The sequence below is a fragment of the Centruroides vittatus genome, unplaced genomic scaffold (assembly GCF_030686945.1).
Source record: "Centruroides vittatus isolate TY-2023 unplaced genomic scaffold, ASM3068694v2 contig_354, whole genome shotgun sequence".
Classification (NCBI taxonomy): Eukaryota; Metazoa; Arthropoda; class Arachnida; order Scorpiones; family Buthidae; genus Centruroides; species Centruroides vittatus.
The window spans coordinates 60550-85805 of NW_027122177.1; the positions used below are offsets into that span (position 1 = coordinate 60550).

At 31.7% G+C, this 25256-nt stretch overlaps 2 protein-coding genes and 1 long non-coding RNA gene across 3 annotated transcripts; 1 reads left to right on the forward strand and 2 right to left on the reverse strand.

Moving 5' to 3' along the window:
* Positions 1 to 11675: 11675 nt before the first annotated feature.
* LOC136974698 (uncharacterized) lies at positions 11676 to 12450 on the reverse strand. The gene is made up of 3 exons (XM_067269640.1): positions 12043 to 12450; positions 11875 to 11953; positions 11676 to 11779 (listed from the first exon to the last, which is right to left on the reverse strand). The coding sequence occupies exons 1-3, from the start codon at positions 12448 to 12450 to the stop codon at positions 11676 to 11678; spliced, it is 591 nt and encodes a 196-aa protein (XP_067125741.1).
* A 3372-nt stretch (positions 12451 to 15822) lies between these two features.
* Positions 15823 to 16866, forward strand: LOC136974699 (uncharacterized protein F54H12.2-like). Its single transcript, XM_067269641.1, has one exon. It carries the CDS (start codon positions 15823 to 15825, stop codon positions 16864 to 16866), a length of 1044 nt encoding a protein of 347 aa, XP_067125742.1.
* Positions 16867 to 17608: 742 nt separating this feature from the next.
* Positions 17609 to 17836, reverse strand: LOC136974702 (uncharacterized). Its single transcript, XR_010880683.1, has 2 exons — positions 17755 to 17836; positions 17609 to 17674 (listed from the first exon to the last, which is right to left on the reverse strand). It is a non-coding gene; the product is annotated as an uncharacterized lncRNA (long non-coding RNA).
* Positions 17837 to 25256: the final 7420 nt, after the last annotated feature.

The window sequence follows — 25256 nt, forward strand, 5'->3', positions numbered from 1 at the left end:
ATATTCTGAAATAATCTCCCAATCCACATGGTTTTCAAGTTCTTTAATAGTTTCTTCGGTTAATCGTTGATATTTACAAACAAGCGCCATATTGAGTGAATCTTTAAAACTTATAATGAATTGTGGACTCAATTTTTGATATTGAGATACGAGATCCCAGTTTAGATAATCAGAATATTCACTCAAAAATGTTTCTGTTAACTGCTGATAACGACAAACATCATCCCAATTAATTCGATGATTATACTTGTTTAAAAAAATAGGAGAGTAATGTCTGTTTTTCCATATTTTATTCCAGTTTAATTTATCTTGGAATTCTTCAATAAATTCATCACTAAGATTTTTTTCAGAAATAATATCCCAATCAACTTTATCTTGAAGTCGTCTTATTATGTCTTCCGTCAAATTTAATTTAGAGAAATCTTTCCAATCAACCAACGAATTTAATTCGTCAGAGAGCAGGGCTATTTCTCTTTTCTCCATTTTTATACGACTTGTCTTCTTCCGATATTAATATAATACTAATTTAATTTTAGTTTGTAGCGCTTTATATGACGAAATCAATTTGTATGATGCAATCGATTAGTTTTGTTTTAGACCAATAAGCTTTTTTTATGATGCAATCGTTTAGACAAATGAGCTTTTTATATTTTTTTTCATGTTGCAACATGTTTTTTTTATAAATATTATTCGAACTTTTATATATTTTTTCGTGTTGCGACACGTTTTTTTAAATATCGTTATTAACAGAATTAATTATTTTTTCACGTGATCATTTATTACGTTGGTTGAGAATTTTTTCTCACGCCATTTTTTTAGGTCAACGTATTTATTACGTTGGTCTGAGAATTTTTTCTCACGCCCATTTTTTTAGGTCAACGTATTTATTACGTTGGTCTGCGAATTTTTTCCCACGCACCATTTTATTTTTTAGGTCAACGTATTTATTACGTTATAATTTTTTTAGGTCTCGAATTTTTTTTTCACGCTACAATTTGTTTTAGATCAACGAATTTAAAAAAGTATATATTATTTACAATTAATGGTTTGCGGTATTATTATTAAATAAAACACAAAATTTTCGAGGAAAAAAAAATACAATTTTATTGATTTTTAATTTCGTATTCAAAATACATTTTTTTTGGATTTATTGATTTTTACTTTCGTATTCAAAATACATTTTTGGAATATTATTTTCGGGTCCGCAATGGGGGTCGTGCTTCTCGGCGTCGGAAAAACATGTTTCGAAAGTTTCGAATGTTTTGTCGGATTTCTCTAAAATTTCCAGGCTGAAATGATGATAAGATTCTTTCGCAGTCAGCATCCAACGGAACTGTTTCGTTTTTGGTCTAAATCGAGGGCAAACATCTACAGAGTATAGAATTTTAACAGTCGGAGGAAACTGTTGAGCTTTAGCCGCGGCCTTGGCAGATTCTTCTGCTAACTCGATGCAGGGAAACGAGGTTCTAGAGAAAGCGTATGGAACTAATAATTTCTCTTTCAATGGAACAAACGCTGTCCAACGAATCACGGGTAGCATATCGTCACTACACCCTGCCATCTTTTCGAATAAAATAATTTTTAAATTCGCGATTGGTTTTTATGTTTTTTCGCGCATGTGCACTGTTGTTTTATGTAGCGTCATCTGTTGACGAAAAAAATTATAAAACAAGACACAAATTTTCGAGAAAATGCAATTTTATTTTTTAATTTCGTATTCAAAATACATTTTTGGAATATTATTTTCAGTCTGTCCACAATGAGGGTCGTTTTCTAGAGCGTGGGAAGCGCATTCGTCGAAGTTGGTAAAGATTTTGTCCGATTTCTCTTCAATGAGTACGCTATGATGATGGGGAGATTCTTTCGCTGTCAGTATCCATCGGATCTGTTTCACTTTTGGGTTAAACCATGGTCGAAAATCTACTGAGTATAGAATTTTAGTAGTTGGAGGAAACTGTTGAGTTTTAGCCGATTTTTCTGCCAACTCGATGCAAGGGAAGGAGGTTCTAGAGAATGCGTACGGAACTAATAAGTTCTCGCTGATGGGGTAAAACGCCGTCCAACGAATCTCGGGTACATCGTCTCTATACCTCGCCATCTTTTCGAATAAAATAATTTTTAAATTCGCGATTGTGGTTTTTATGTTTTCGCGCATGTGCAGTAGTGTTTTTGATTTTATTTAATAAGCAGTTATTTCGGTTTTAATTGCTATTTTAGATCATCATGTCTCGCAAAATAGTAGTCGCTTTTATTATTATAAGCTGTATAGAAATATTTTCGCTAACAATTTCTTTTATAGTTTTATTAAAAGGATCAAATTTTAAAGAAATTAATATAAAAAACACTACTTGCGAATATTCTTTACATTTAGGTAGAAACTTTTATTTACATAAATGTACGAATGCTGGAAGAACTGTATACGACATTCGAAGATTTTCGACCGATGGATTGCCTCACAAGTATAATGGTGTACAATTATTAAAGAACGAATTTAACTTACTGTGCAGAAAATGCGTTTAAAACATCCGTCCAGTTGTATCGTCGTGGGCCCGTCTCAATCTGGAAAAACGTCTTTAGTTCGGAAAATGCTACACGAAAATATCTACGAAAAACGATTAAATCGCATTTTATGGTGTTACTCGATGTATCAACCTTGGTTCGTGGAAGAGAAAAATATTCATTTTAAATGCGGTATTCCCGAAAGTATCGACGAAAATGTAGATTTAATAATTATAGACGATTTAATGCATTCTATAACCGAAAAAATTGCGGAATTATTTACCGTTCAATCGCATCATAAAAATATAAGCGTTATATTGATAATGCAGAATTTATTTCCTCGTAATAAAGTAATGAGAGATATTAGTTTAAATACTCATTATTTGATTTTATTTAAGAATAATAGAGATGAAAGCCAAATCAACTGTCTCGCTCGTCAAGCGTTTATAGGCAAAATGCCCTACTTCAAAGACGCATATTTAAACGCGACATCCAAACCGTACGGTTATTTGTTTATCGATTTCCATCCATCGACCGATAAAGAATTGTGTTTACGAGATTCGTGTTTTCCCGACAATCAAGGCGTGTATTGGGTTTATATTCCACAAAAATGAAGAATATCAGAAAAAATTATCATTTGTTAAATGTGCTGGCAAAGGCAACACCCGCTCAGAGAAAAGCTTTGTTAAAAGAAGCATCGCCCGATCAGATAAAAGTCATATGCGAAATTTGCGATAATACGCTGCAAGGCCGAGTACCGGTAAACATTAATAAATTAAAAAAATATAAAAAATGTATTCGAAAACTCGCAAATAAAAAAATAGGTCTCCAAGCAAAAAAGAAGATTTTGATAAATCAATCGGGAGGATTTTTAGGCACGATTCTAGATCCAATAATATCATTAGCTAAAAGAATTTTTGGATTATAAAAAAAATGGCTCAACGAATGGCGTTAGTACCTCCCGAATTAGTACCTAAATATCAACTGCAAAAACCGGAAATACGATTGCACGATAATATCCAAGATTTATTAGAAGAAAGTACTTTATCGGACGATTTGAAAGTTAAATTATTAAGTCAACTAATTTCGAGATTTAAACAAACTATTCACGCGCCGAAAGAACCGATTCGAGTCTCGATGGTATCAGAACCGATCGAAGAATCGCAACCATCGTTAGAACCGACAAAACCGACGACTATCGAAGATCAGATATCAGTTTCTGTCCCGCTGGGATATCAAAAATATGTTCCGCATATCATTCAATTACTAAAGCAATATCAATACGATTGGAACGAAAAAGGAGAATTTCTGGTAAATAATGAGCCGATAATTAACTCCCATATCGCGGATCTGATGTCGCATTTAATGCGCAATCGAAAATCTTCTATAGTGCCCGTTGGATTTAACGAATTTTATCAAGCGATTATTAAATCTAATATTCCTAGAGAATGGATAGGAAATAAGGCGCTATCGAGTCGATTACGAATAGAAGAATCGCCCATACTTCGTTTTCGAACGCCGTCGATTCCACCGCCCACCAATACGATCAATTACTAGCGGAAGGAAAAAAAGAGTTTCGTCTACGAAAATTCCTAAACGGATTGGCTCGTCTAAAAGAAAACATATTTCATGGAAAGATTATTAAGCTCTATTTATTATAATCCATCTCATCCGGCATCGTTTGGCGGCGTAACGAGACTAATAAAAGCGACAAAGTTGCCTAGAAAAACCGTCGAACAATGGCTATCGACTCAAGATACGTATACGTTGCATAAACCCGTACGAAAAAATTATAGTCGCCGTAAAACTAAAGCGCTATATCAAGGAGAACTACTCCAGTCGGATCTTATGGATGTTCGACAATTTTCGAAAGATAATAATGGAATAAAATATTTATTAGCAACTATCGACGTGTTTTCTAAATATGCGTATGTAATTCCGGTAAAAGACAAAAAACCCGAAACGATAAAAAAAGCATTTCAAAAAATATTTAGAAAAGTAATACCCAGGATGATACATACCGATAAAGGGAAAGAGTTTATGAATTCTGTAATTAAGGATTTATTTAAAAAACATCAAATAAATCATTATTATACTCATTCCGAAACGAAAGCGTCGGTCGTAGAACGGTTTAATAAAACTTTAAAAAATAAAATTTATCGTCTTATTACCTATCGAAATTCTAATAAATATATCGATAAATTAAACGATTTGGTGAAGGCATATAATTATAGTAAACATCGAACTATAGGAATGCCTCCGGCCGAGGTGAAACCTAAACACCATTTACAAATTTTTAATCGACTTTACGGTAAAACGAAAACGAAAATAAAATATAAATATAAAATTAATGATAAAGTTAGAATTTCTAAGAAACGTAAAACGTTTTCTAGAGGATATTTGGCAGGATGGAGTAAAGAGGTTTTCTATATAAAAAACCGATTTCCGACGACCCCGGTCACTTATGTGTTAAAAGATTACAACAACCAGACGATTACGGGTCGATTTTATAACGAAGAACTGCAGAAAGTCAAAAATGGATAGGTTTTATGTTACGCTTATCAGTACGGCGAGTATGGACTATTTTCCAAAAAATACTCAATCGTCCTTCACATCGAAAATTAATCCACCGATAAATTTAAGCGGGTCGTGGGAAGCGGCATTGTCCCAGATAATAATACCTCGTTCGTGGTTTAATATAACTAGCGAAAATAATACTTACAACATAATTTCTAAAGAGACGAAGTTGATTAAAGTAAAAACTGATGATTTGACTACACTAATTCCGTTATATCCTATAGGAGAGAACAAATCAAGTAATATATTCGAGACTATTACGAATAATTTAAAAGAATTAGGAAAGGATGGTCTTATTAAATTTTCTTATAACAAAGAAGACAGCTTTGTGACGATTCAGATCGCTCAAGATTGCGAATTACGCATAAATCAAGATGCTCCTACATTTCTTTCGGCTCTAAATCTAGAGTATTTAAAACAATATATTGTAAGAGGAAAAGATGAAAAGATTCAATATAATTCATCTTTTACCGATTTTAAAGAAGAATTTATTACATTAATCGAAAAAAATAGATATATAGATAAAGTAAAAATCGAAAACGTCGAAAATACGATGCGTATACCGATTGGATTATACGGACAAAGAGAATTTCTTAAATCATTTCAGACAATCAGTTTTAAATCGCTTCCCGATAAAAAGTTATTATTGAAAGTTCCACGAGAAACTACCGTAAAATTTAATAGTCAATTAAAAGATATATTAGGATTCGATCGATTAGAATATTCCGAAGGAGAATTTACGGGAACTTATCCCTTAGAATTAAACGCCGGAATAACAGAAATATTTGTATATTCTAATTTAATAGAATCGCATCACGTAGGCGATACTTCGGCTCCACTATTCCGAGTAATTCCAGTTATGGGAGTAAAAGATCAACAAATCGTTAAAATTTATAATACTCCGTTATTTTTCCCTCTTCGATCGAATTATATCGAGACTATAACCGTAGACATATGCACATCAACGGGTGAAAACGTCATATTTACTTCGGGAAAAACGCTTTTGGTATTATGTTTTCGCCGAAAAAGTATATAAAACCGGATTCATTAAAGAATCGGTTATTTGATAAAATGAAGCTTAAACCGGAGGACTGTATTAGTTATTATCGTTCGCAGACGGGAGGATATCCCGATTCTATATTTCCTCACACCCCTTATGTTACTCCTCAATGGGGAAGAGGACCGTATTTTAAAAGTCGACCGATTCAACGAGGATATGGATTTTTCGGTTCAATTTTTCGCGAAGCAATACCAATTTTAAAACACGCGAGTCGATATATTGGAAAAAAAGCGTTAAATATAGCGAAAGATATCGGGTCGGATATACTCACGGGAAAATCGTTAAAAGACTCGGCTCTATCGAGAATTAATCAGGCGGGTCGAGAAATAAAAGATGACGTCATTAAAAAAATTCAAAGCGGGTCGGGTAAAAAACGAAAACGTCTAAGAAAAAGCGTAAAACGAAAGAATACTAAGAAGAGGAAAGTAGTAGATATTTTCTCCTAAAAAATGGATCCTTTCTCCTGCCCGTGTTTAAAATCGGAACTAGATTTTTTTAAAACTATTCCGACCCAGTTGGCGATTTTAAATACTACCGAGGCTATTCTACATCCCATCGCTTCGATAACCGATCAGAAATCTCCTATAGAATTTCTAATCCCCGGCTCCGGAGAAAACTTAATAGATTTGAGCAGTATTTCGATTAATGCGCAAGTTACTGTTACTAAACAAAATGGAACTTCTACTCTCGATACCGATTTAGTAACACCCGTGAATAATTTTTTGCATTCGATGTTCTCTCAATGTACTACGATATTTAACGATAAAACCATATCTACGCACGTCTAATTACCCATACAGAGCGATAATAGAAAATCTATTATTTTCCTCCGAAGAAGCGCAAAAAACCTATTTAACCAGCTCTTTCTTCTACAAAGACACCGCCGGATTTTTAAACGAAACCAACCCGATTAAAGACCCCAAGAATGAAGGATTAGTCACCAGGTTTAAGAAAAGCAGCAGAAGCCAAGTATTAGATTTATACGGACGACTTCATTTCGATTTTATTAATCAACCTAAATTATTGATAAACGGCGTAGACGTTCGAATAAAATTGGAACGTTCGAAAGACGCTTTCGCTCTAATGGCGACGGCCGATAATTATCAGATTCGATTAAAGAATATTACGTTAAAAGTAAATAGAATAGAAGTAAGTCCTAGCATCTTAATTGGAATGGAAAAAACATTAGAAAATTCTGTAATTAAAATGCCTTATCGACGAGTTAATATTAAAGTATTTACATTAAGTAAAGGGATTTTAAGTTCAAATATATCGAATGCGATAATCGGTCAAATCCCGAAAAGAATTATAATCGGATTGGTGCGAAATAACGCTTTTAATGGACAGATCGATTTAAATCCTTTCAATTTTGAAAATTTCGACTTAAACTATATTTCTGTTATAAAAGATTCGATTTTAATCCCACCCAACCCGTTCTGTCCAGACTTTGACGCAAAATCTTACGCTCGAAGTTACGCAACATTATTCGAAGAAATAGGGGGAATTCCCTACGGAAAATTCGCTAATATATCGTATTCCGACTACGCTCAAGGATACATGTTCCACGTATTCGACCTAACTCCCGACCGCGCAGCCTCCGAAAACCATACCTCTGTGTTGACCTATGGAAATGTTAGTTTCGATTTAAAGTTCAAAAGACCTTTGCCAGAAACAGTTAACGTCATATGCTTCTTAGAATATCGTAATACAATAGAAATCGATCGATCGCGAAACATTTACGTCGACTACTAAACAACTAATGGATACGATTATGCTCTGGAAACTGGCGTTAGGTGATTCCGAAATTAGCAAGACATTCGGTGGCGTTTATCCCTCGGATTTATTACCTCAAACAATCGGAAAGAAGAGAAGCTTTATCGTTAATACGGAGAACAGCAAAAATCCCGGACGACACTGGATAGCTCTTTTTTTCCGAAATTCGACTTGTTATTATTTTGACTCATACGGACTACCGCCAAAAATCCCGAACATTATAAAGTTCATAAGACAAAATTCCAAGGAGTTGCGCTGGAATCGAAAAACGCTCCAAGGTCCGTATAGTTCTACGTGCGGATACTTTTGCTTATTTTTTCTCTACAAAATATCGAGAAACCAAGACTTAAAAATTCTTCAGCCTAATACTAAATATTTTAATGATAACTATGTATTCGCTTTTGTACGCAATAATTTTCGTTTTGGTAAAATACCACCAAATATATTCATTAAATGTAACCAATGTAGCGTTAGTTTACTCAAATAAAATTTTTTTTAAAACTTAAAAAATGCGTTTTTTAATTGAAACTATAAAACATTAGTCGCTTTGTGTGGGAATCGGGTCACCTCGAATTCTTGACTTTGAATTAGGAGGCCTATCTTTGACCTAGAATGTAAAAAGATAGAGAGGGACAGATAAGACGCGACTTTGATGCCGTAGGCTAAGATGGGGACTAGCGAAAGTGAACGCATATATTAATAAACCTAGAGTATAAATACTTTCGCTTTTATCCCATTTTTTTAACCCTCCTCGAATTCTTGACTTTGAATTAGGAGGCCTATCTTTGACCTAGAATGTAAAAAGATAGAGAGGGACAGATAAGACGCGAGTTTGATGCCGTAGGCTAAGATGGGGACTAGCGAAAGTGAACGCATATATTAATAAACCTAGAGTATAAATACTTTCGCTTTTACCCCATTTTTTAACCCTCTCCAAGATGAGATCTCCGTCGAATGTGACAATTTTAGAGACGAAATATTTCACTAAATATAGCCTAAATTTTTAAGATCGCATTTACACTGGCAACCACGTTGTCAACGAAAAATGGGATTCAGTTCAGATATTACAAAATTTCGACGAAGAAAATCAAGTATGTTTCTTCAACAAAAGAGCATGGAGAATTTTAAACAGAAATGGTAATTATCTTTTTATATTTTAGTAAAATTTTTTTACTTGTATTTTTTTTAAAAAGTATTTGCTAATTTTCAGAAACAACAATATTGCACCATAATATTTATTTTGTTAAACCTATAATTAGTATTCCGTTAAATATCTCATCAGAAATAATAATAACCGTGCATAAAAAAGAAACTATTTATTATAAGGGGAAAACATATTCAAAAATAACCAACTTAAACACAACCTTTAAAAAAAACGTAGTTATTTTCCAAGAATCCGATAAAAAAATAATAATAAAAATGGGTTGCCAAAAAGTAATTTTATTTGAAGACAACGAATAAAAGGTAAGTTTTTTTCAAAAAAACTTTATATAAATTTTAAATAATAGATGTAAGAATATTCCGCAAGATTTTTTCGAGGCGAACAAAGATGAGTGTCTAGACATTAGGTCAATTTAAATTCTTTTAGTTTTTTTAATATTTGAAATAAATTTAAGCTTTCTACGACTAACTTTTTTATAATTTTTTTAATACGCTTTTTTATAATTTCAATCTTAAACTTCTTACCTTCGCGGTTGTTGGGGATACATCGGTTAATCCTATCGATCGTCTCTTATATTTAAAAAACAATTGTAAGTCTAAAAGCAACAGTTGCATTTTAGACACTATGACTAGACATCTTTCTTTGTTTGACAATCTTTTTTGTTTCGAAAAAGAAGAACGACTAACGCCCTCTGCTTTTTTTTTCTTGCAGATTTTCCTTACAATCTACTTTTAATTTTTAATTTAAACTATTTATAATAAAAATTTTTTTAAAAATAAATATACAACATAATATTTATTGTTTTTTTTTAGGCACATTCGACAGAGATCTCGTCAATTTTTTTATTGTTAATATAATCTTTTTTTTATGTAACTTTTTTTGTATATATTTTGTTTTTAATTATTTTAATATAGCCCAAACTCTTTTGTATGTTATTATAATTTTTTTTTATTTTAACTTTTTTTATTATAACTTTTTTGCTCTTATTTATAATAAAAAAGAACAAAAGAGAGAAAATTGTGTCGTTTATTTAATCGTCGTCGCGACACATATTTGTCGACAGATGGCGCCCAACCAAAACAAAAACTTATAAAAATAAAAAATATATAAAAATAAAAAATATATAAAAATATTGAGATTCTCTTATATAAAAATAAAAAAAATATATAAATATAAAAATAAATAAAAGAAAAAGGAAAAAAATATATATATATCGTAAAAGTATCGATAAAAACCAAATAGCAAATGGCGCGATCCGATTAGCGACGGACGGTTCGCGCTATTTGTTATTTTTTTAATCGGTTTCGAAATTTCGAAGGAAAAAAATAATTTAAAAAGAAATGAAGTTTAATATTTTGCCAACAGATGATACCTTCGAGACTTAACAATTTAATATTTTGCCAACAGATGGCATTGGCTTAACGAAAGAAAAATATCTTAAATATTAAAGATATATATATATATATATAATAATATTAATTCTCTTAAATAAAGAAAAAAATATTGATTCTCTTAAGAGAGAGATCGTCGTATTGTAAAGAAATCTTAAAACATCGTTTGTCTTAAGACTCGTCGAGAAAATATCTGCGGCGTATTCTAAAAACGCTCGCTCACATTTTCGCGGTGAAGTATATCCGAAGGGGCAACAAAAATGGGCGTGGTTTTAATGTCTACGAGAGCTTTTGGAATACAAATATCGTAGAAACGCTCGAACGATTCAACGGTTATTGCCATTTTTAGCCCCTGGTGGACGTCTTTCCCTCGGGAGGTTGAGCGTTACTACAATAAAAGTTATAAAGTCTTAAAAGTTTAACAAATTATCCCAGAGTCTCTCTTATTTATACTACTCTTTGTGCTATTTTACATAACATTTGTGTAGCATTTAACATTCCTACAGAAGAAATCTGTGGAAATGATGATGATGATGATAGCATAAATGAAATGGAACATTCTGCAAATCAGAATGCTGTAAATGTCAGGCAACAGTTAATATTACAGAGATTCTGTTAAAATAAACATGAATGAAAAAAGTGAATTAATTTTGTTTCCAGTCTTTATTCTTTAGAGACTAAATAAATAAGTAAACACACTAAGTTATTATTTAGAAATATTTATTTATTATTTATTTCATTTCTAAGTACATTATAAAATAAAAAAAGAGACAGACAAAATTGTTTAAATTGGCTAGCAGTACGAACACATCACGCAAACTGAAAAAAGAAGACACGCATGTGAATATAAAAATATTGTTTACTCAATAAATTTTTTAAAAAGTATTAAAATGTTAAACAATTATATAAAATAAATACCCTTTGCAGAGTTTGCAAGATTTCTTTGAGAATCATATTTTTCTCTTCCATTATATTATTTTGTCGTCTTATTAGTTCATTATTTTCTGCTAGGTTTTCATCTATAGATGAAAGCCTACATAAAAAAAATGTATATATATATATATATACACATAAATGACTAGATACTTTTAATGAAACTAGACAAAGCATTTAATCAAAGAGAAATGTTTTAATATTTTTATCTAACTATATTAATATTTTAATCAATGAAGTCAACTTCAAAGTAAAATAAATTCCAAAAAGATTATAAGGTTTACCTTGTTAATAATGAATTTTGATTAGATGCAGATTGCTCTATAAATGAAGTTACAGTATCTTCATTTGAAGATCGGTGACGACGACGACGACATCCAGAATCTGGCATTAGAACGGGAAGATTAAAACATTTAATTTTAAAACTAAATAAACTTGAAGTCAAGAAATATAATTACTTGACATAATAAATAACTTACTTGCAGATTCAAGATCTTCCCTCTCAACTATTTCACGATGTGGTTCCACATCATTTCCTTCGGGAACTATATTCTGTATCTACGATATATAAATATAAATATATATATATATATAGACTATATTTAATATATAAAAAATGAATTTATAAATAAAAAGGTATTACTTACATTATGTAAAGGTTCAACGGAACTTGTAGTGCAAGCTCCAAGCTCGTATAAATTTTCTTCTTCCAATCCAAATTCTTCGTTCCCAATTAATGACACCTTTTCTTCAAGATCTGTTAATGGTGGAGTACTTCTTTTCCCTCCACCTGTTTTAAGTATATCTTTCCTTAAAGCAGCCGCTTTACTTTTCGTTGGGGAACGCCACTGACTCCATCTTTTTTTTAATTGTTCCACTTTGATCAGTGGACCATCAGCTAGACAGTTCACTTTATCCCTAATTTCTTGCCATCCATCTCGTAAAGTATTTTTGGAAATATTTCCGTCCAATTTTCCTTTAGCTAAATATAGACGCTTTTGCAACTTGGTTACCAAAATTTCCATTTGTTCCGATGATAACATAAGTCGAGACATCTTGATTACCTCTTGTGGTACCACGTGCTCTATATTTTCATATTCTGCACTTTTGAAAATTGTACAATTTCATTGGTTAAAATTCTATACCGCGTTGCGCGCGCAGATAACCCGAACATGTATAATCAACTGAATAGAATCGTGACGTCAACGACAAAGACAAGATCGTTACGAACGACCAGAATCGCCACTTTGTATGAGAGACGAATTTCGTCTCTCACTTTGACGTCATTCGTCGGTGAAAGAAGAGACGAGAGATAAGTGACCAGAATACAGCCCCTGAAATAAGAATTGGAAGTAATATCGAAGAATTACTCGAGAGTACCGATTTATCCGACGATAGTAAAGTTAAATTATTAAGTCAGTTGATTTCGAGATATCAGAGAACCGTCCATAAGCCGAAAGAGCCTGTCAGAATATCTGTTGTGCCCGATGAAAAACCGCCGGAGCTACCCAAAGAAAAACCACCTACCTCCGATAACGGTGAGGATGCGTTTATTAAACAAATAACTATATCTGTACCCCAGCTATATCAAAAATACATTCCTCATTTAATCGATAAACTGAGACAAAACGACTACGGATGGAATACAAAAGGTGAATTAACAGTTAGCGGCACTCCAGTACCAGGAAGCCACATAATTGATCTGTTATCTCATTTGTCTCGCAATCGAAAAACATCTATTGCGCCTATCGGTTTTAACGTGTTTTGGGAAGCTGTAAGAAAATTAAATTTTCCTAGAGAGTGGATAGGAAATAAAAGTTTGTCGACTCTACCCGAAATCGGCGAAAAGCCGCGATATCAACCGATACAAGTCGAAAGTCCCGAAGAAATTTTTTCTACAATTTCTCCGAGAGTATTTTACCAGTGGAAAAAGTCGTCGAAAAAGAGGAAGAAGAGTCCGGAATGGAGAAACTACTGAGACGGTTATATTATAACCCCAAATCTTCGGCATCGTTTGGAGGAGTGAGTAAACTAGTTAAAGCTTCTAAATTTCCGAGATCTACTGTCGAAAAATGGCTGTCTTCTCAACCTGTTTATTCGTTGCATAAACCTGTAAGGGTTAAATATTCGCGAAGAAAAACTAAAGCTTTTTATCCTAACGACCTATGGCAAGCCGATTTAATTGTGTTAAAGCAATTTTCTAGATATAATAACGGTATAAAATATTTATTAACAGTAATTGATGTATTTAGTAAATATTGTTACGTTGTGCCAATAAAGGATAAAAAACCTAAGTCTGTTGCCGAAGCGTTTCAAATTATTTTTAAACGCAATGTTCCTAAAAATATGCAAACCGATAAGGGAACCGAATTTTATAATAGATTAGTAAAAAATTTGTTTAAAAAATATAAAATTAATCACTATTCGACCCATTCGGATACTAAGGCTTCGGTGGTCGAGAGATTAAATAAAACTTTACGAAATAAAATATATAGATTAATTACTTATCGTAATTCTTATCAATATATCGATAAATTAAACGATATTGTAAAAGGATATAATAATAGTTTTCATAGAAGTATCGGGATGGCTCCATCTGAAGTTAGTCTTTTGCATTACGGTTCGATTTTTGATAGGCTGTACGGTATAAAAAGGAAAAGTAAATTTAAATTTAATATTGGTGATTTAGTTCGAATTTCGAAAATACGTAAAACATTTAGTCGCGGATATCTGCCGGGCTGGACGAAGGAAATATTTGTTATTCACGACCGATTTCTATCGCATCCTCCGACTTACGTATTAAAAGATGCGAATAACGAGATTCTAGAAGGAAGGTTTTATACCGAAGAATTACAAAAGGTAACAAAATGATGCAATCAGATTTTTTCGTGACGCTGATAAGTAATGCAAGTATGGACCTGTTTCCGGGGAATACGCAGTCGCATTTCACGGTGAAAATGAGTCCTCCTATTAATTTACACGGAAATTGGACCGTCGGTCTTGCCGAAGCTATTATTCCGAGAAACTGGTTTAATATATCTAATCATAATAATCAGTATATTGTGACGATCGAAGAAAGCGTGAAAGGAGAAGATGAGCCCTTGCCGGATAAATCATATTTGGTTCCATTAACTTTCTATTAAAGGCGATAAAACTGAATTGTTTGATATAATAAATTCGAACATAGTTAGTCTAACAAATTCTAATTTGGCAGAATTTATTTTCGATAAAAATAATCAAACTGTGGATATAAATATAAAAGACGAGCACGAGTTATTTATCACCGTAAAGGATTCGTCGAAATTACTTTATATGCTAAACTTACCTAACGAAGATACTGTATTAAGAGGTAATTCGACTCATAATTTTCGACTGTCGACTCAGGACTACTCTAACGAATATTTTAATTTAGTGGAGAAAAATAGAAAGAGAGAAGTAATTAAGAAAGTTTATAAAGACGAAAAAATCTTTATTCCTATCGGATTATACTCGTCTCCCGAAAAATTTCTTGGCATTTTTAAGTATATAAAACTGGCGTTGCTGCCTAATAATAAAATTATTTTAAAAGTTCCGTGGAATATTTCTGTAGAATTTGGAGATGAATTGAAAGATTTTCTCGGATTTACGGCTACAAAATTTCCACCCGGCGAATATATAAGTCGCTATCCCATCGAAATGTCGGCAGGAATTTCGGAAATTTTTATTTACTCGAATATTATTTCTTCTCATCACGTAGGAGATATAACAGCCCCGTTATTAAGAGTTATACCCGTTATGGGCACGAAAGAAGATCAGATAGTCAAAGTTTATTCCAAACCTTTGTATTTTCCTATTAGGAAAAATTTTATCGAAACAATCGAAATCGAACTGAGATCTGCGAGCGGAAAAGAGATAGTCTTTTTCGGAGGAAAAACAATATTAATTTTATCTTTTAAACAGTTATAAATACCTGTTAGTTTAATATCTAGCATTAGTTTGTCTTTAAGAAGTGCAAAATGAAGCTCGATCCAAAAGCTTGTATAAATTACTACTGTAATCAAGCAGGAGGTACGTTATGGACTCCCGATTTATATTTGAGGCAACATTTGACGGGACGAGGTTATTTTGCGGGGCCTCAAATTCAGCGAGGGTATGGATTCTTCGGCGATCTTTTTAGAAAATCAGTACCGATTCTGGGCCGAGATCGGATCGTATCTGGGGCGCAAAGCATTAAATTTTGCGTCGGGTGTTGGATCAGACGTAATTGCGGGGAAATCATTTAAAGAATCGGCAAAATCGCATCTAAAGGATATTGGCTCTGAAATTAAAGATGATGTAGTTAAAAAAGTGCAAGGCGGATCGGGTATAAAACGAAAGCGACCGAAGAGACTGAAGCAGACGCAGAATAAAAGACGGAAAGTACACGATATATTTTCGGAATAAGAAAAATGGACCCGAATTCCTGCCCCTGCACCAAAAGCGAGCTCGACTTATTTAGCACCGTTTCGACGCAACTGGCCATCGACAATACTACAGAAGTTATTGTTCATCCCGTAGCAACAATATCGGATAGCCGTGCCCCGATAGAATTTTACATATCCGGTTCTGGCGAAAATTATATCGACTTGCATTCGATTTATCTCCACGTTCAAGCAAAAATTATTAAAAACGACGGAACGGACGTTTCTGCCGAAGAAAAGGTTGCACCTGTTAATTATTTTTTAAATAGTTTATTTTCTCAATGCAGCGTGTTTTTAAATGATAAACAAATAATTTCGCAGACTAATTACTGCTACCGATCTATTTTAGAAGCATTATTATTTTATTCAAAAGATGCGCAGGAAACTTTTTTAACGAGCGCATTATTTTATAAAGATACTGCGCAATATATGGACTCGTTAGACGATAATAATGAAGGATTGGCTAAAAGATTTAATATTGCTAAACAAAGTAAATTAATAGATTTAATCGGAAGGCTTCATATCGATTTGTCTAATCAACCTAAATTGTTAATTAATAACGTTGATTTAAGAATTAAATTAGAAAGATCTAAAGACGATTTTGCTCTAATGTCTACCAGCAATAATTATAAAATAATTATAAAAAACGCGTCTCTAAAAATTAATAAAGTAGACGTTAGTTCGTCTGTTCAAATTGGAATAGAAAAAGCGCTGCAAACAGGCATCATAAAAATGCCGTTTCGAAGAACGGATGTAAAAGTTTTTACCCTAAGTAGCGGAATACAATCTACTAATATCTCAAACGCCGTAATCGGCCAGCTGCCTTACAGAATGACTATCGGACTAGTTTCTAATACGGCATTTAATGGAAATGTAAAATATAATCCTTTCAATTTTAAAAATTACAATTTAAATTATATATGTTTATTAAAAGACAACCAAATGTTGCCGCCTCAACCATATTCTCCGGATTATGGAAGACGCTTATGGAAGAAATTTTATATCATTATTCGAAGATATAGGATGTATTAATCACCATAAATATACTAACATATCTTACAAAGAGTATAAAGACGGATACACTCTCTACAGTTTCGACTTAACACAGGATCGAGCCGCCTCCGAATCACATAAGAGTATAAATCAAATAGGAAACATCTCAATCGAATTTAAGTTCGCAACGGCATTACTAGAAACTGTAAACGTTATTTGTTTACTCGAATACAATAATACTCTAGAAATCGATGCTTCGAGGACTGTTTTTGTCGATTACTAATGAACACCGTCACGCTGTGGAGGCTCGCATCCAGCGATCCGAAAATAAAAGAAACTTTTGGAGGAGTTTTTGCATCGGATGATTTACCTGTTTGCATCGCTAAGTATAAATCGTTTATAATTAACTTAGACGAAAGAAATAAACCCGGAAGTCACTGGATATCGGTATTCTTTGACGGAAAAATCTGTTTTTACTACGATAGTTATGGGATTAAACCATCGAAACAGAATATAATTAATTTTATAAGACGGAATTCTAAAACTTGTTGCTGGAATAATAACGTTCATCAGAGTTTATATTCGACGAATTGCGGCTATTTTTGTTTGTATTTTCTATATAAAATGAATAGAAACCAATGTTTAAACGAATTAAGTAAAACGGATAAAGTCTATAACGACGAATTTGTACAAAACTTTGTTAAACACCGTTTGTATTTAGCGCGCTCTCTTACTGTAACGTATAATCAATGCTGTAATTCAATGAAAAATAATAAAAGCATTTAAAGTGTAAAAAATTGGTTTATTTTTTCAAAAATAAATTACAGGTAGGGGTATTGCCATATATCTGTAAATAAAAAAACCCAAAATTAAAAAATAAATATAATATTATTTACCGATTTTTATATAAGAATAAAATATATTTACTGTGTTTAAACATGTATGTCTTATACGAAAAAACATCGCACAGAGGACAATGGGCGATAAAACGGGTATGGTCCGTACAGATGTTTAATAGCGAGGCACCATCCTGCGGCCGACGACATTCGTGCGGATAACCCATCCTGTGAATACTACACACCGTTTCTTTCGTCCGTTTTTTGGGAGGAGGGCAGTTGTGAGGGTATTTTTTTAGTGGTTCGGGCATGGAACCCTTATGTCGGAAGATTTCGGCACGCCGAAATCTTCTAGATCGAAGTATGGTATATACACGTTATAAATTTCACTCGTTAAATCTAAAAAATTTTTTTCAATTTCCCCTCCCTTATAATAAAAAATTTTATATTTTAAAAATAAATCATATAAAATTCGACAAACATTTTCACTTTTCTCCCACTCACCAAAAGGCCCTTCTTCGTATGCTAAATAAAGACCGTGTAAATGGTTGCCGAATCTTACATTTTTTTGATTAGAAAAATTTAACCAGTCGAAAATAATATTTTCATTATAAAAATTAATTATATCGAATTCGTTCCAATTGCGAGCCACATACCCAACCTGACGACATAATGTATCGAATGCGAAGACCCATATCCTTGATTGTAAATACCTCAAAATCTATAATTACTCCTATATTACATTTCTCCTCCTCCCTCGTATAGAAACGGTGTGGATGCATAGTCATCCACGCAGGATGTGAATCTATCCAGTCGTAATCTAATTTATATAAATATATATTATATAAAGAATAAAGAAAACCTTGTTTTTATTTTAGTACTCACATTTAAAATCGCAAGATCCATCGCGGACCGCAGGTATAGCAGAATTTACATTATCTAAAATATTTCTTTTTTAAAAAAATATATTAATTAAATGTAGATATATAAAAAAATATACTTACAAGCCATCTTCTAGCTAAGATGCTTTAAGTTTGATGGAAACTTCTGGGTTCCGAGCGGTATTTATACAAAATTCGAGGGTATAAAAAACTTTCTAGCAACCGAGATCGTTTTCCTTAAACTTTCTCTTAAACTTTCTGAGACGTCGAAAATAAATTAGAGGTTTATAATCTGTGCCGACGGGTTGCTGAAGGGGTTATGAATGGCACAGTTAGATTATTTTTCGCTGTCAAATGTACACGACGCAGTTTCCCGGTCAAAAATAAATTACGAAATTAGTTTGTCACTTTTTCCGCGTCAGAAATTAGATTTTTCTAGGACAAAAATTTGCCAAAAGCCTTACGAAATTAGTTTGTCTACACAGTTTCACTTTTTCCGCGCTAAAGGTTCTAAATTAGATTTTTCTAGGACAAAAATTCGCCAAAAGCCTTACGAAATTAGTTTGTCGACACAGTTTCACTTTTTCCGGGGCTAAAGGGTTTACTAAATTAGATTTTTTTTAGGACAAAAGCCTTACGAAATTAGTTCTGCGACACAGTTTCCTGATAGACAGCCGTTGACTTTCCAGTTCTAACCGGTACAATCCGGTTAGATTAACTGCTATATATACTAGGACCAGGAGACCGTCCGACACATCTTGTCTACTACAAGTATCTCCAATACAACTAAGAAAACATGTCGTCAGATGCTGGTAAGAATTTATTATTTTTTATTATTTTAAAAATATTTTTATTAAATAGTATGTAATTTTAAATTTAGAAAATGAATTTGATTTTACCGTGAAACAGAGCGTCGGTAAAAAGAGGGGTCCAAAACCTAAAATTACCGAAGAACAGGAGTCGAAAAAGCAAAAATTTGACTTAGATCTAAGCGTGCATAATACTAAAACTTTGAAAATTCGGCCATTTAAAATTAAAATATGTGAAAATCAAGTAATGGAGGTTACAGAATTTCAGTCTACTGCATATGTTTCTCTGACAAGAACGAAAGGAAACTATCCGTCTAACAAATACAATATTAATGTTAAGGATTTTAAATTATATAAGAAGGCTTTCGATGCAATGGGCGAACATTTAGACGAAAATGTTTAATTTTATATTAAGAAAGAAAGCTTTTAGAGGATATGCGAAAACATATAGAGCGTTTATTGCAGAAAATGTTGATCCCGCAGTCTTTTTTGAAAAAATAACGCCGACTGTTTATAATATTTTAGCTAGCGATAATTTTGTGTGTAGAAGAAAATTTTTGATAAATTTAAAAACTAAATTTTTAAAATATTTAGAAGATGATATTGCAGAATATCAAGATGTATATTTTTCCAGCCGTGTTGAGCATATTTTATCCTCGTATATGATTAACGATAAATTAACTAATGCTTTCGATACGATTCTAAATTATATCGACGAATTTATTAAGTATGGATCGGGATGGATACTAAATGAAATTATATTCATAGATATTAATATTGGCATATATAAAAATGAAAGCGGTGGCTGCGGAAATATTATTCTTCCTAAATCTTTAGTTAATAAGCGTTGTGTATTAAATATAAAATGTTCGGACAATCAATGTTTTCTATATTGTATAATTGCACATTTGTATCCCGCAACCGGTAGTAACAGAAATTCTGTATATTTATATAGAAAATATTTAAAATATTTAAATACAAATCGTTTAAAATTTCCTGTAATCGTGAAAAATATTCCTATATTTGAAAAAAATAATTGTCTGACTATTAATGTTTATGGCTACGAAAAGAAATTAATTTATCCTATCTATATAAGCAAATTTCAATTTGAAAAAGAGATAAATTTATTGCTATATAAGTCGCACTATTTCTTGATTAGGAACTTTAATAGATTAATGTCCGATAAATTTTTACCTAGAAAATACTGTAAAAAATGTCTAAACGGATTCGAAAGAGAGTGTACTTTAAATGATCACGTTAAATTTTGTTCTAATCATAAATATCAAAAAGTATCAACCCCAAAAGGTGAGAATGCGATTGTAAAATTCCGGGCGATAGAAAAGGAATTATTCTTTCCCGTAGCGTGTTATTGCGACTTTGAATCAATTTTGGAAGAGGTTTCTTCCGATGAAATAGATCCGAGTGTTAGTTTTACTAAAAATATCCAAATTCATAAACCTATATGTTATTCTATTATAATTATCGAAAACGAAGATAAGATAATATATAGCAATTTTTATTTGGGTGATAACGCCGTTAATAATTTTCTAATTGATATCCAAAACCAGCTAAGTAATTTATTAGATATAATAAATCGCAACGTCGAAATTAATTTAAATAGTATTTCTAATATTTCGAAACATATATGCCATATTTGTAAGGAAAAATTTAATGATGATGATCTGCGCGTATTGGATCACAATCACCAGACAGGTGATATCCGCGGATACGCCCACAATCGATGCAATTTGAATTATCGATTAAAAACATTTATCCCGATTATACTTCATAATTTTTCGGGTTATGATTCGCATTTAATTTTTAAAAATATTCCTTCCAAATTATTTTCGAAAATTAAAATTATCCCCATAAATTCCGAAAAATTTACAACATTTTCATTAGATTATTATAAATTCATTGACAGTTTCCAGTTTTTAAATTCTAGCCTCGCCGTTTTAACCGAGAACTTAAAAAATGCGAATTATAATTTCCCAATTTTTAATCGTTTTTTTCGTCGCTGTACATATAGAGAATTATTATTAAGAAAGGGAATTTTTCCATATTCCTATTTTAAAAATAAGCGAATATTAGACGAAAAACAATTGCCTCCTAAAAAATGTTTTTATAACGAGTTATCGCAAGAAAATATTAGCGACGAAGATTACGATCACGCCCAATTAGTTTGGGAAAAATTTAACTGTAAAACTTTTAAAGACTATTTAAAATTATACCAATATGTCGATACTATATTATTGGCGGATATATTCCAGAATTTCAGAAAATTAAGTTTAACGTATTATAATTTAGATCCCGTATATTTTATAACTGCACCTGATTTAACATGGAATTGCGGTTTAAAAATGACAAAAATCCAATTAGAATTATTCAATGACCTCGAAAAGTATCAATTTATCGAACAAGCCATGCGGGGAGGAATTAGTTTGGCAGGGAAAAGATTTGCGCGAGCTAATAATCCGCTAATACCGCAAACATACGATAAAAATCTGCCTCATAATTATATTCTGTCGATAGATGCAAATAATCTTTACGGGTTTGTGATGAGCGCATACTTACCCGTAAATAATTTTAGATGGCTACACAAAGACGAAATAGACGCTTTAGACATACCTAATATATCCGATAAAAGTAGCATAGGATATATCTTAGAAGTCGATTTAAAATATCCCGAAACTCTTCATGATAGACACGATGACTTACCGCTTGCCCCAGAGCATATTTCGATCCCGTACGATTTATTATCTAATTATCAAAAAACAGTATTAAAAAAATTAAATTTAAAGTATGTCAATACTAATAAAAAATTAACTCCTACTCTTTTCGATAAAACAAACTATGTAGTTCATTATAGAAATTTAAAATTTTATCTAGAAGAGGGGTTGATAATAACTAAAATTCATAGAGTATTAGCGTTTTGTCAAAGTCCATGGCTTAGAAAATATATTCATTTTAATAATAAAAAAAGACAAGAATCAACTAATGATTTCGACAAATCATTTTTTAAATTAATGAATAATAGTTTTTTCGGAAAAACCTGTCAAAATGTAAGAAAGCGTATTAATTTAAAAGCGGCTACAACATTAAATCAATATCGTAGATATCTGTCTAAGCCGTCCGTAGAAAAGTTTCAAATTATAAATGACAATCTCACAATTTTTAAATTGAAAAAACTTAATTTAATTTTGGATAAACCAATTTATATAGGTTTTTGCGTATTAGAGTTGAGTAAATTGCATATTTACCAAACATTTTATAAAATATTTAAAAATAGATATGGCGAAAACGTACGCTTATTATATACAGACACAGATTCCCTGACACTTCAAATTTTTACAAACGACGTATACGAAGATTTCAAATCATTTCCCGATATTTTTGATTTCAGTAATTATCCTAAAACTCACAAATTATATAACGAAACGAACAAAAACAAACTGGGTTATTTTAAAGACGAAACTCAATCGAAACCAATAATCGAATTTTGCTCGCTAAAACCGAAAATGTATTCTTATATTTTCGATAAACAAAATAAAAAAACTGCTAAAGGTATTAAAAAATCTGTTATAAAAACATTTAATCACGATAAATATAAAGAAGTATTATTTAATACAGAACTATTAAGACACAGACAATACGGAATTAAAAGCAAAAATCATGAGGTAACAACATATCTCCAAAATAAAATTTCCCTTTCTCCCTTTTACGATAAAAAATTTATTTTAGATAATGGAATAGACGTGTTATCGTTTGGTCACTATAGTTTCTACTTTTAATTTGCAGATCTACCATCACCGCAATATGGGTTCTTAATAATATATAAAAGAAAATATACTTATGTAATACACCGCTTTAGTAGTAAAACTTATTCCTGTTTAAAACAGGCGTGTATTAAAGCGGCCTCGTTGAAAATGTTAAATAATAAATCATATAGATGTAAATTTTTTGTAATAGACGATAAGATAACTTTACCTGTTTTCGATAAATATTTTATAAAATGCGAATGTATGGAATGTAATATTAAATAAATATTTTATTTTTCTAGAAATTATATATTTTAAAAAACTAAACAAAAATGTAAAACTTCCAAAACGGATGTCTAGCGGAGCAGCAGGATATGATATTTTCTGTGCTGATGGGTTTGAAATAAATCCAAATGAACAAAAATTAGTTTTTATCGATCTAGCTGTTGAAATGCCACAAAACTGTTATGGCCGCATTGCTCCAAAATCTTCTTTGTCTTTGAAGAAAATTATAGTAAACGGTGGAGTTATCGATTCCGACTATCGAGGAAATATCGGAGTTCTGTTATATAATTTCGGATCAGAAATTATTGTGTTTGAACCTGGAGCAGCTATTGCACAATTAATTTTTGAAAGAATCTTGCATCCTATGTTTTTAGAAACAAATTCATTGAACGGTACTGACAGAGATGAAAAAGGCTTTGGAGAATGCACCGATATTCTTTTTTCTCAAAGTTTTGAAGATTGTGACGATATTGTTTTTTCTCAAAGATTGTAATCGGGTTAAATCATGTACTCTATATTAATGTACTCTATATTAATGTACTCAAGTAATGTAATTAAATAAACAATGTTTATTTATTTCTTTGTAGTTAATGAACCATCCCCCATCGACTGGGAAGCTTTCTCATCTTCGCCTATCGATGAGAAAACGATAACACAATTTCAAAATTTCGTACACTGGGGAACAATCAGCAAACGACGCGATCTATCTCATAAGTTTATTTCGGATTATGCGGATAGATTAAATTGGGAACACATATGGAAAAATTACAAATTTCCTACCACGTTTATTATATCGCATCTTGATTATGCAAAATGGGATTTAATTTGTGAATATCAGCAATTAGACGACGTTTTCCTTACAAATTTTTCAAATCATCTTGATTGGAATAAAGTCGCCGAATTCCAATCTCTTTCAAAAGAATTTATTATCGCCTTCGTACATAAATTTGATATTAAAAAAATTTTAAAACACCAAAAATTAAGTACATCGACTTTACGTCAAATACAAGACCATCTAAATTGGATTTTTGTTTCTCGCTATCAAACCCTTGACGAAGAATTTATTAACGAATTCCAAACTAAACTTTCTTGGTGTCATCTTATTAAATATCAAAATTTACGCAAGGAATACATTGTTAGCAATCGCGAAAATTTATTCTTGTACTTAATGTCAGAAATGTGTCTTTGTTTAGACAAACTGAAGGAAAAATTGTAAACGTTTTGTAAAAATAAAAATCTTTCAAAATAATTCAGTGTTATATTATTTCAAATCACACTCACTTCGTGATATAACGCGCGCAGAAATTTTATCGAACGGTAACTCGCGATCTAAAAATTATATCGAACTCGAAAAATTTCGTAATGGTAAGTTACTCTGAAAAATTATTATCACTACTTATACATGTATTTACGCAAAAATTTTGTGATTAGTGCTACTCATACATGTTATCCTATGGGAATTTTGTGATTAGTGCTACTCATTTGACTACTACACTTATCTTTGTTTCTGTTTACTAAATTAAATTTTACAGTAAAATACTCGAAAACGCTAAATAATGAAAGCCAAACACAGATTACTTAGCTTAATTTTTACAATATTAACTTATAATGGATAAAAGCATTATTAACCCTTTCTATGCGGAAAACCTTTAGCATTAAGTAAATAGGTGGAATTCGTTATGTGGCGCATTTTTGCGTTTTTGGGTAATATTTTAAATCGCGATATTTTGCTTCAATATCGCGCTATATTCAATCTGTTTTTTGTGTTTGATTAAAAACATATCATAGTTTACGAATGTTTAATTTTTAGTTTAATACAAATTTAAAACAATATTAAAATTTGAAGCTTAGTAACAAAAG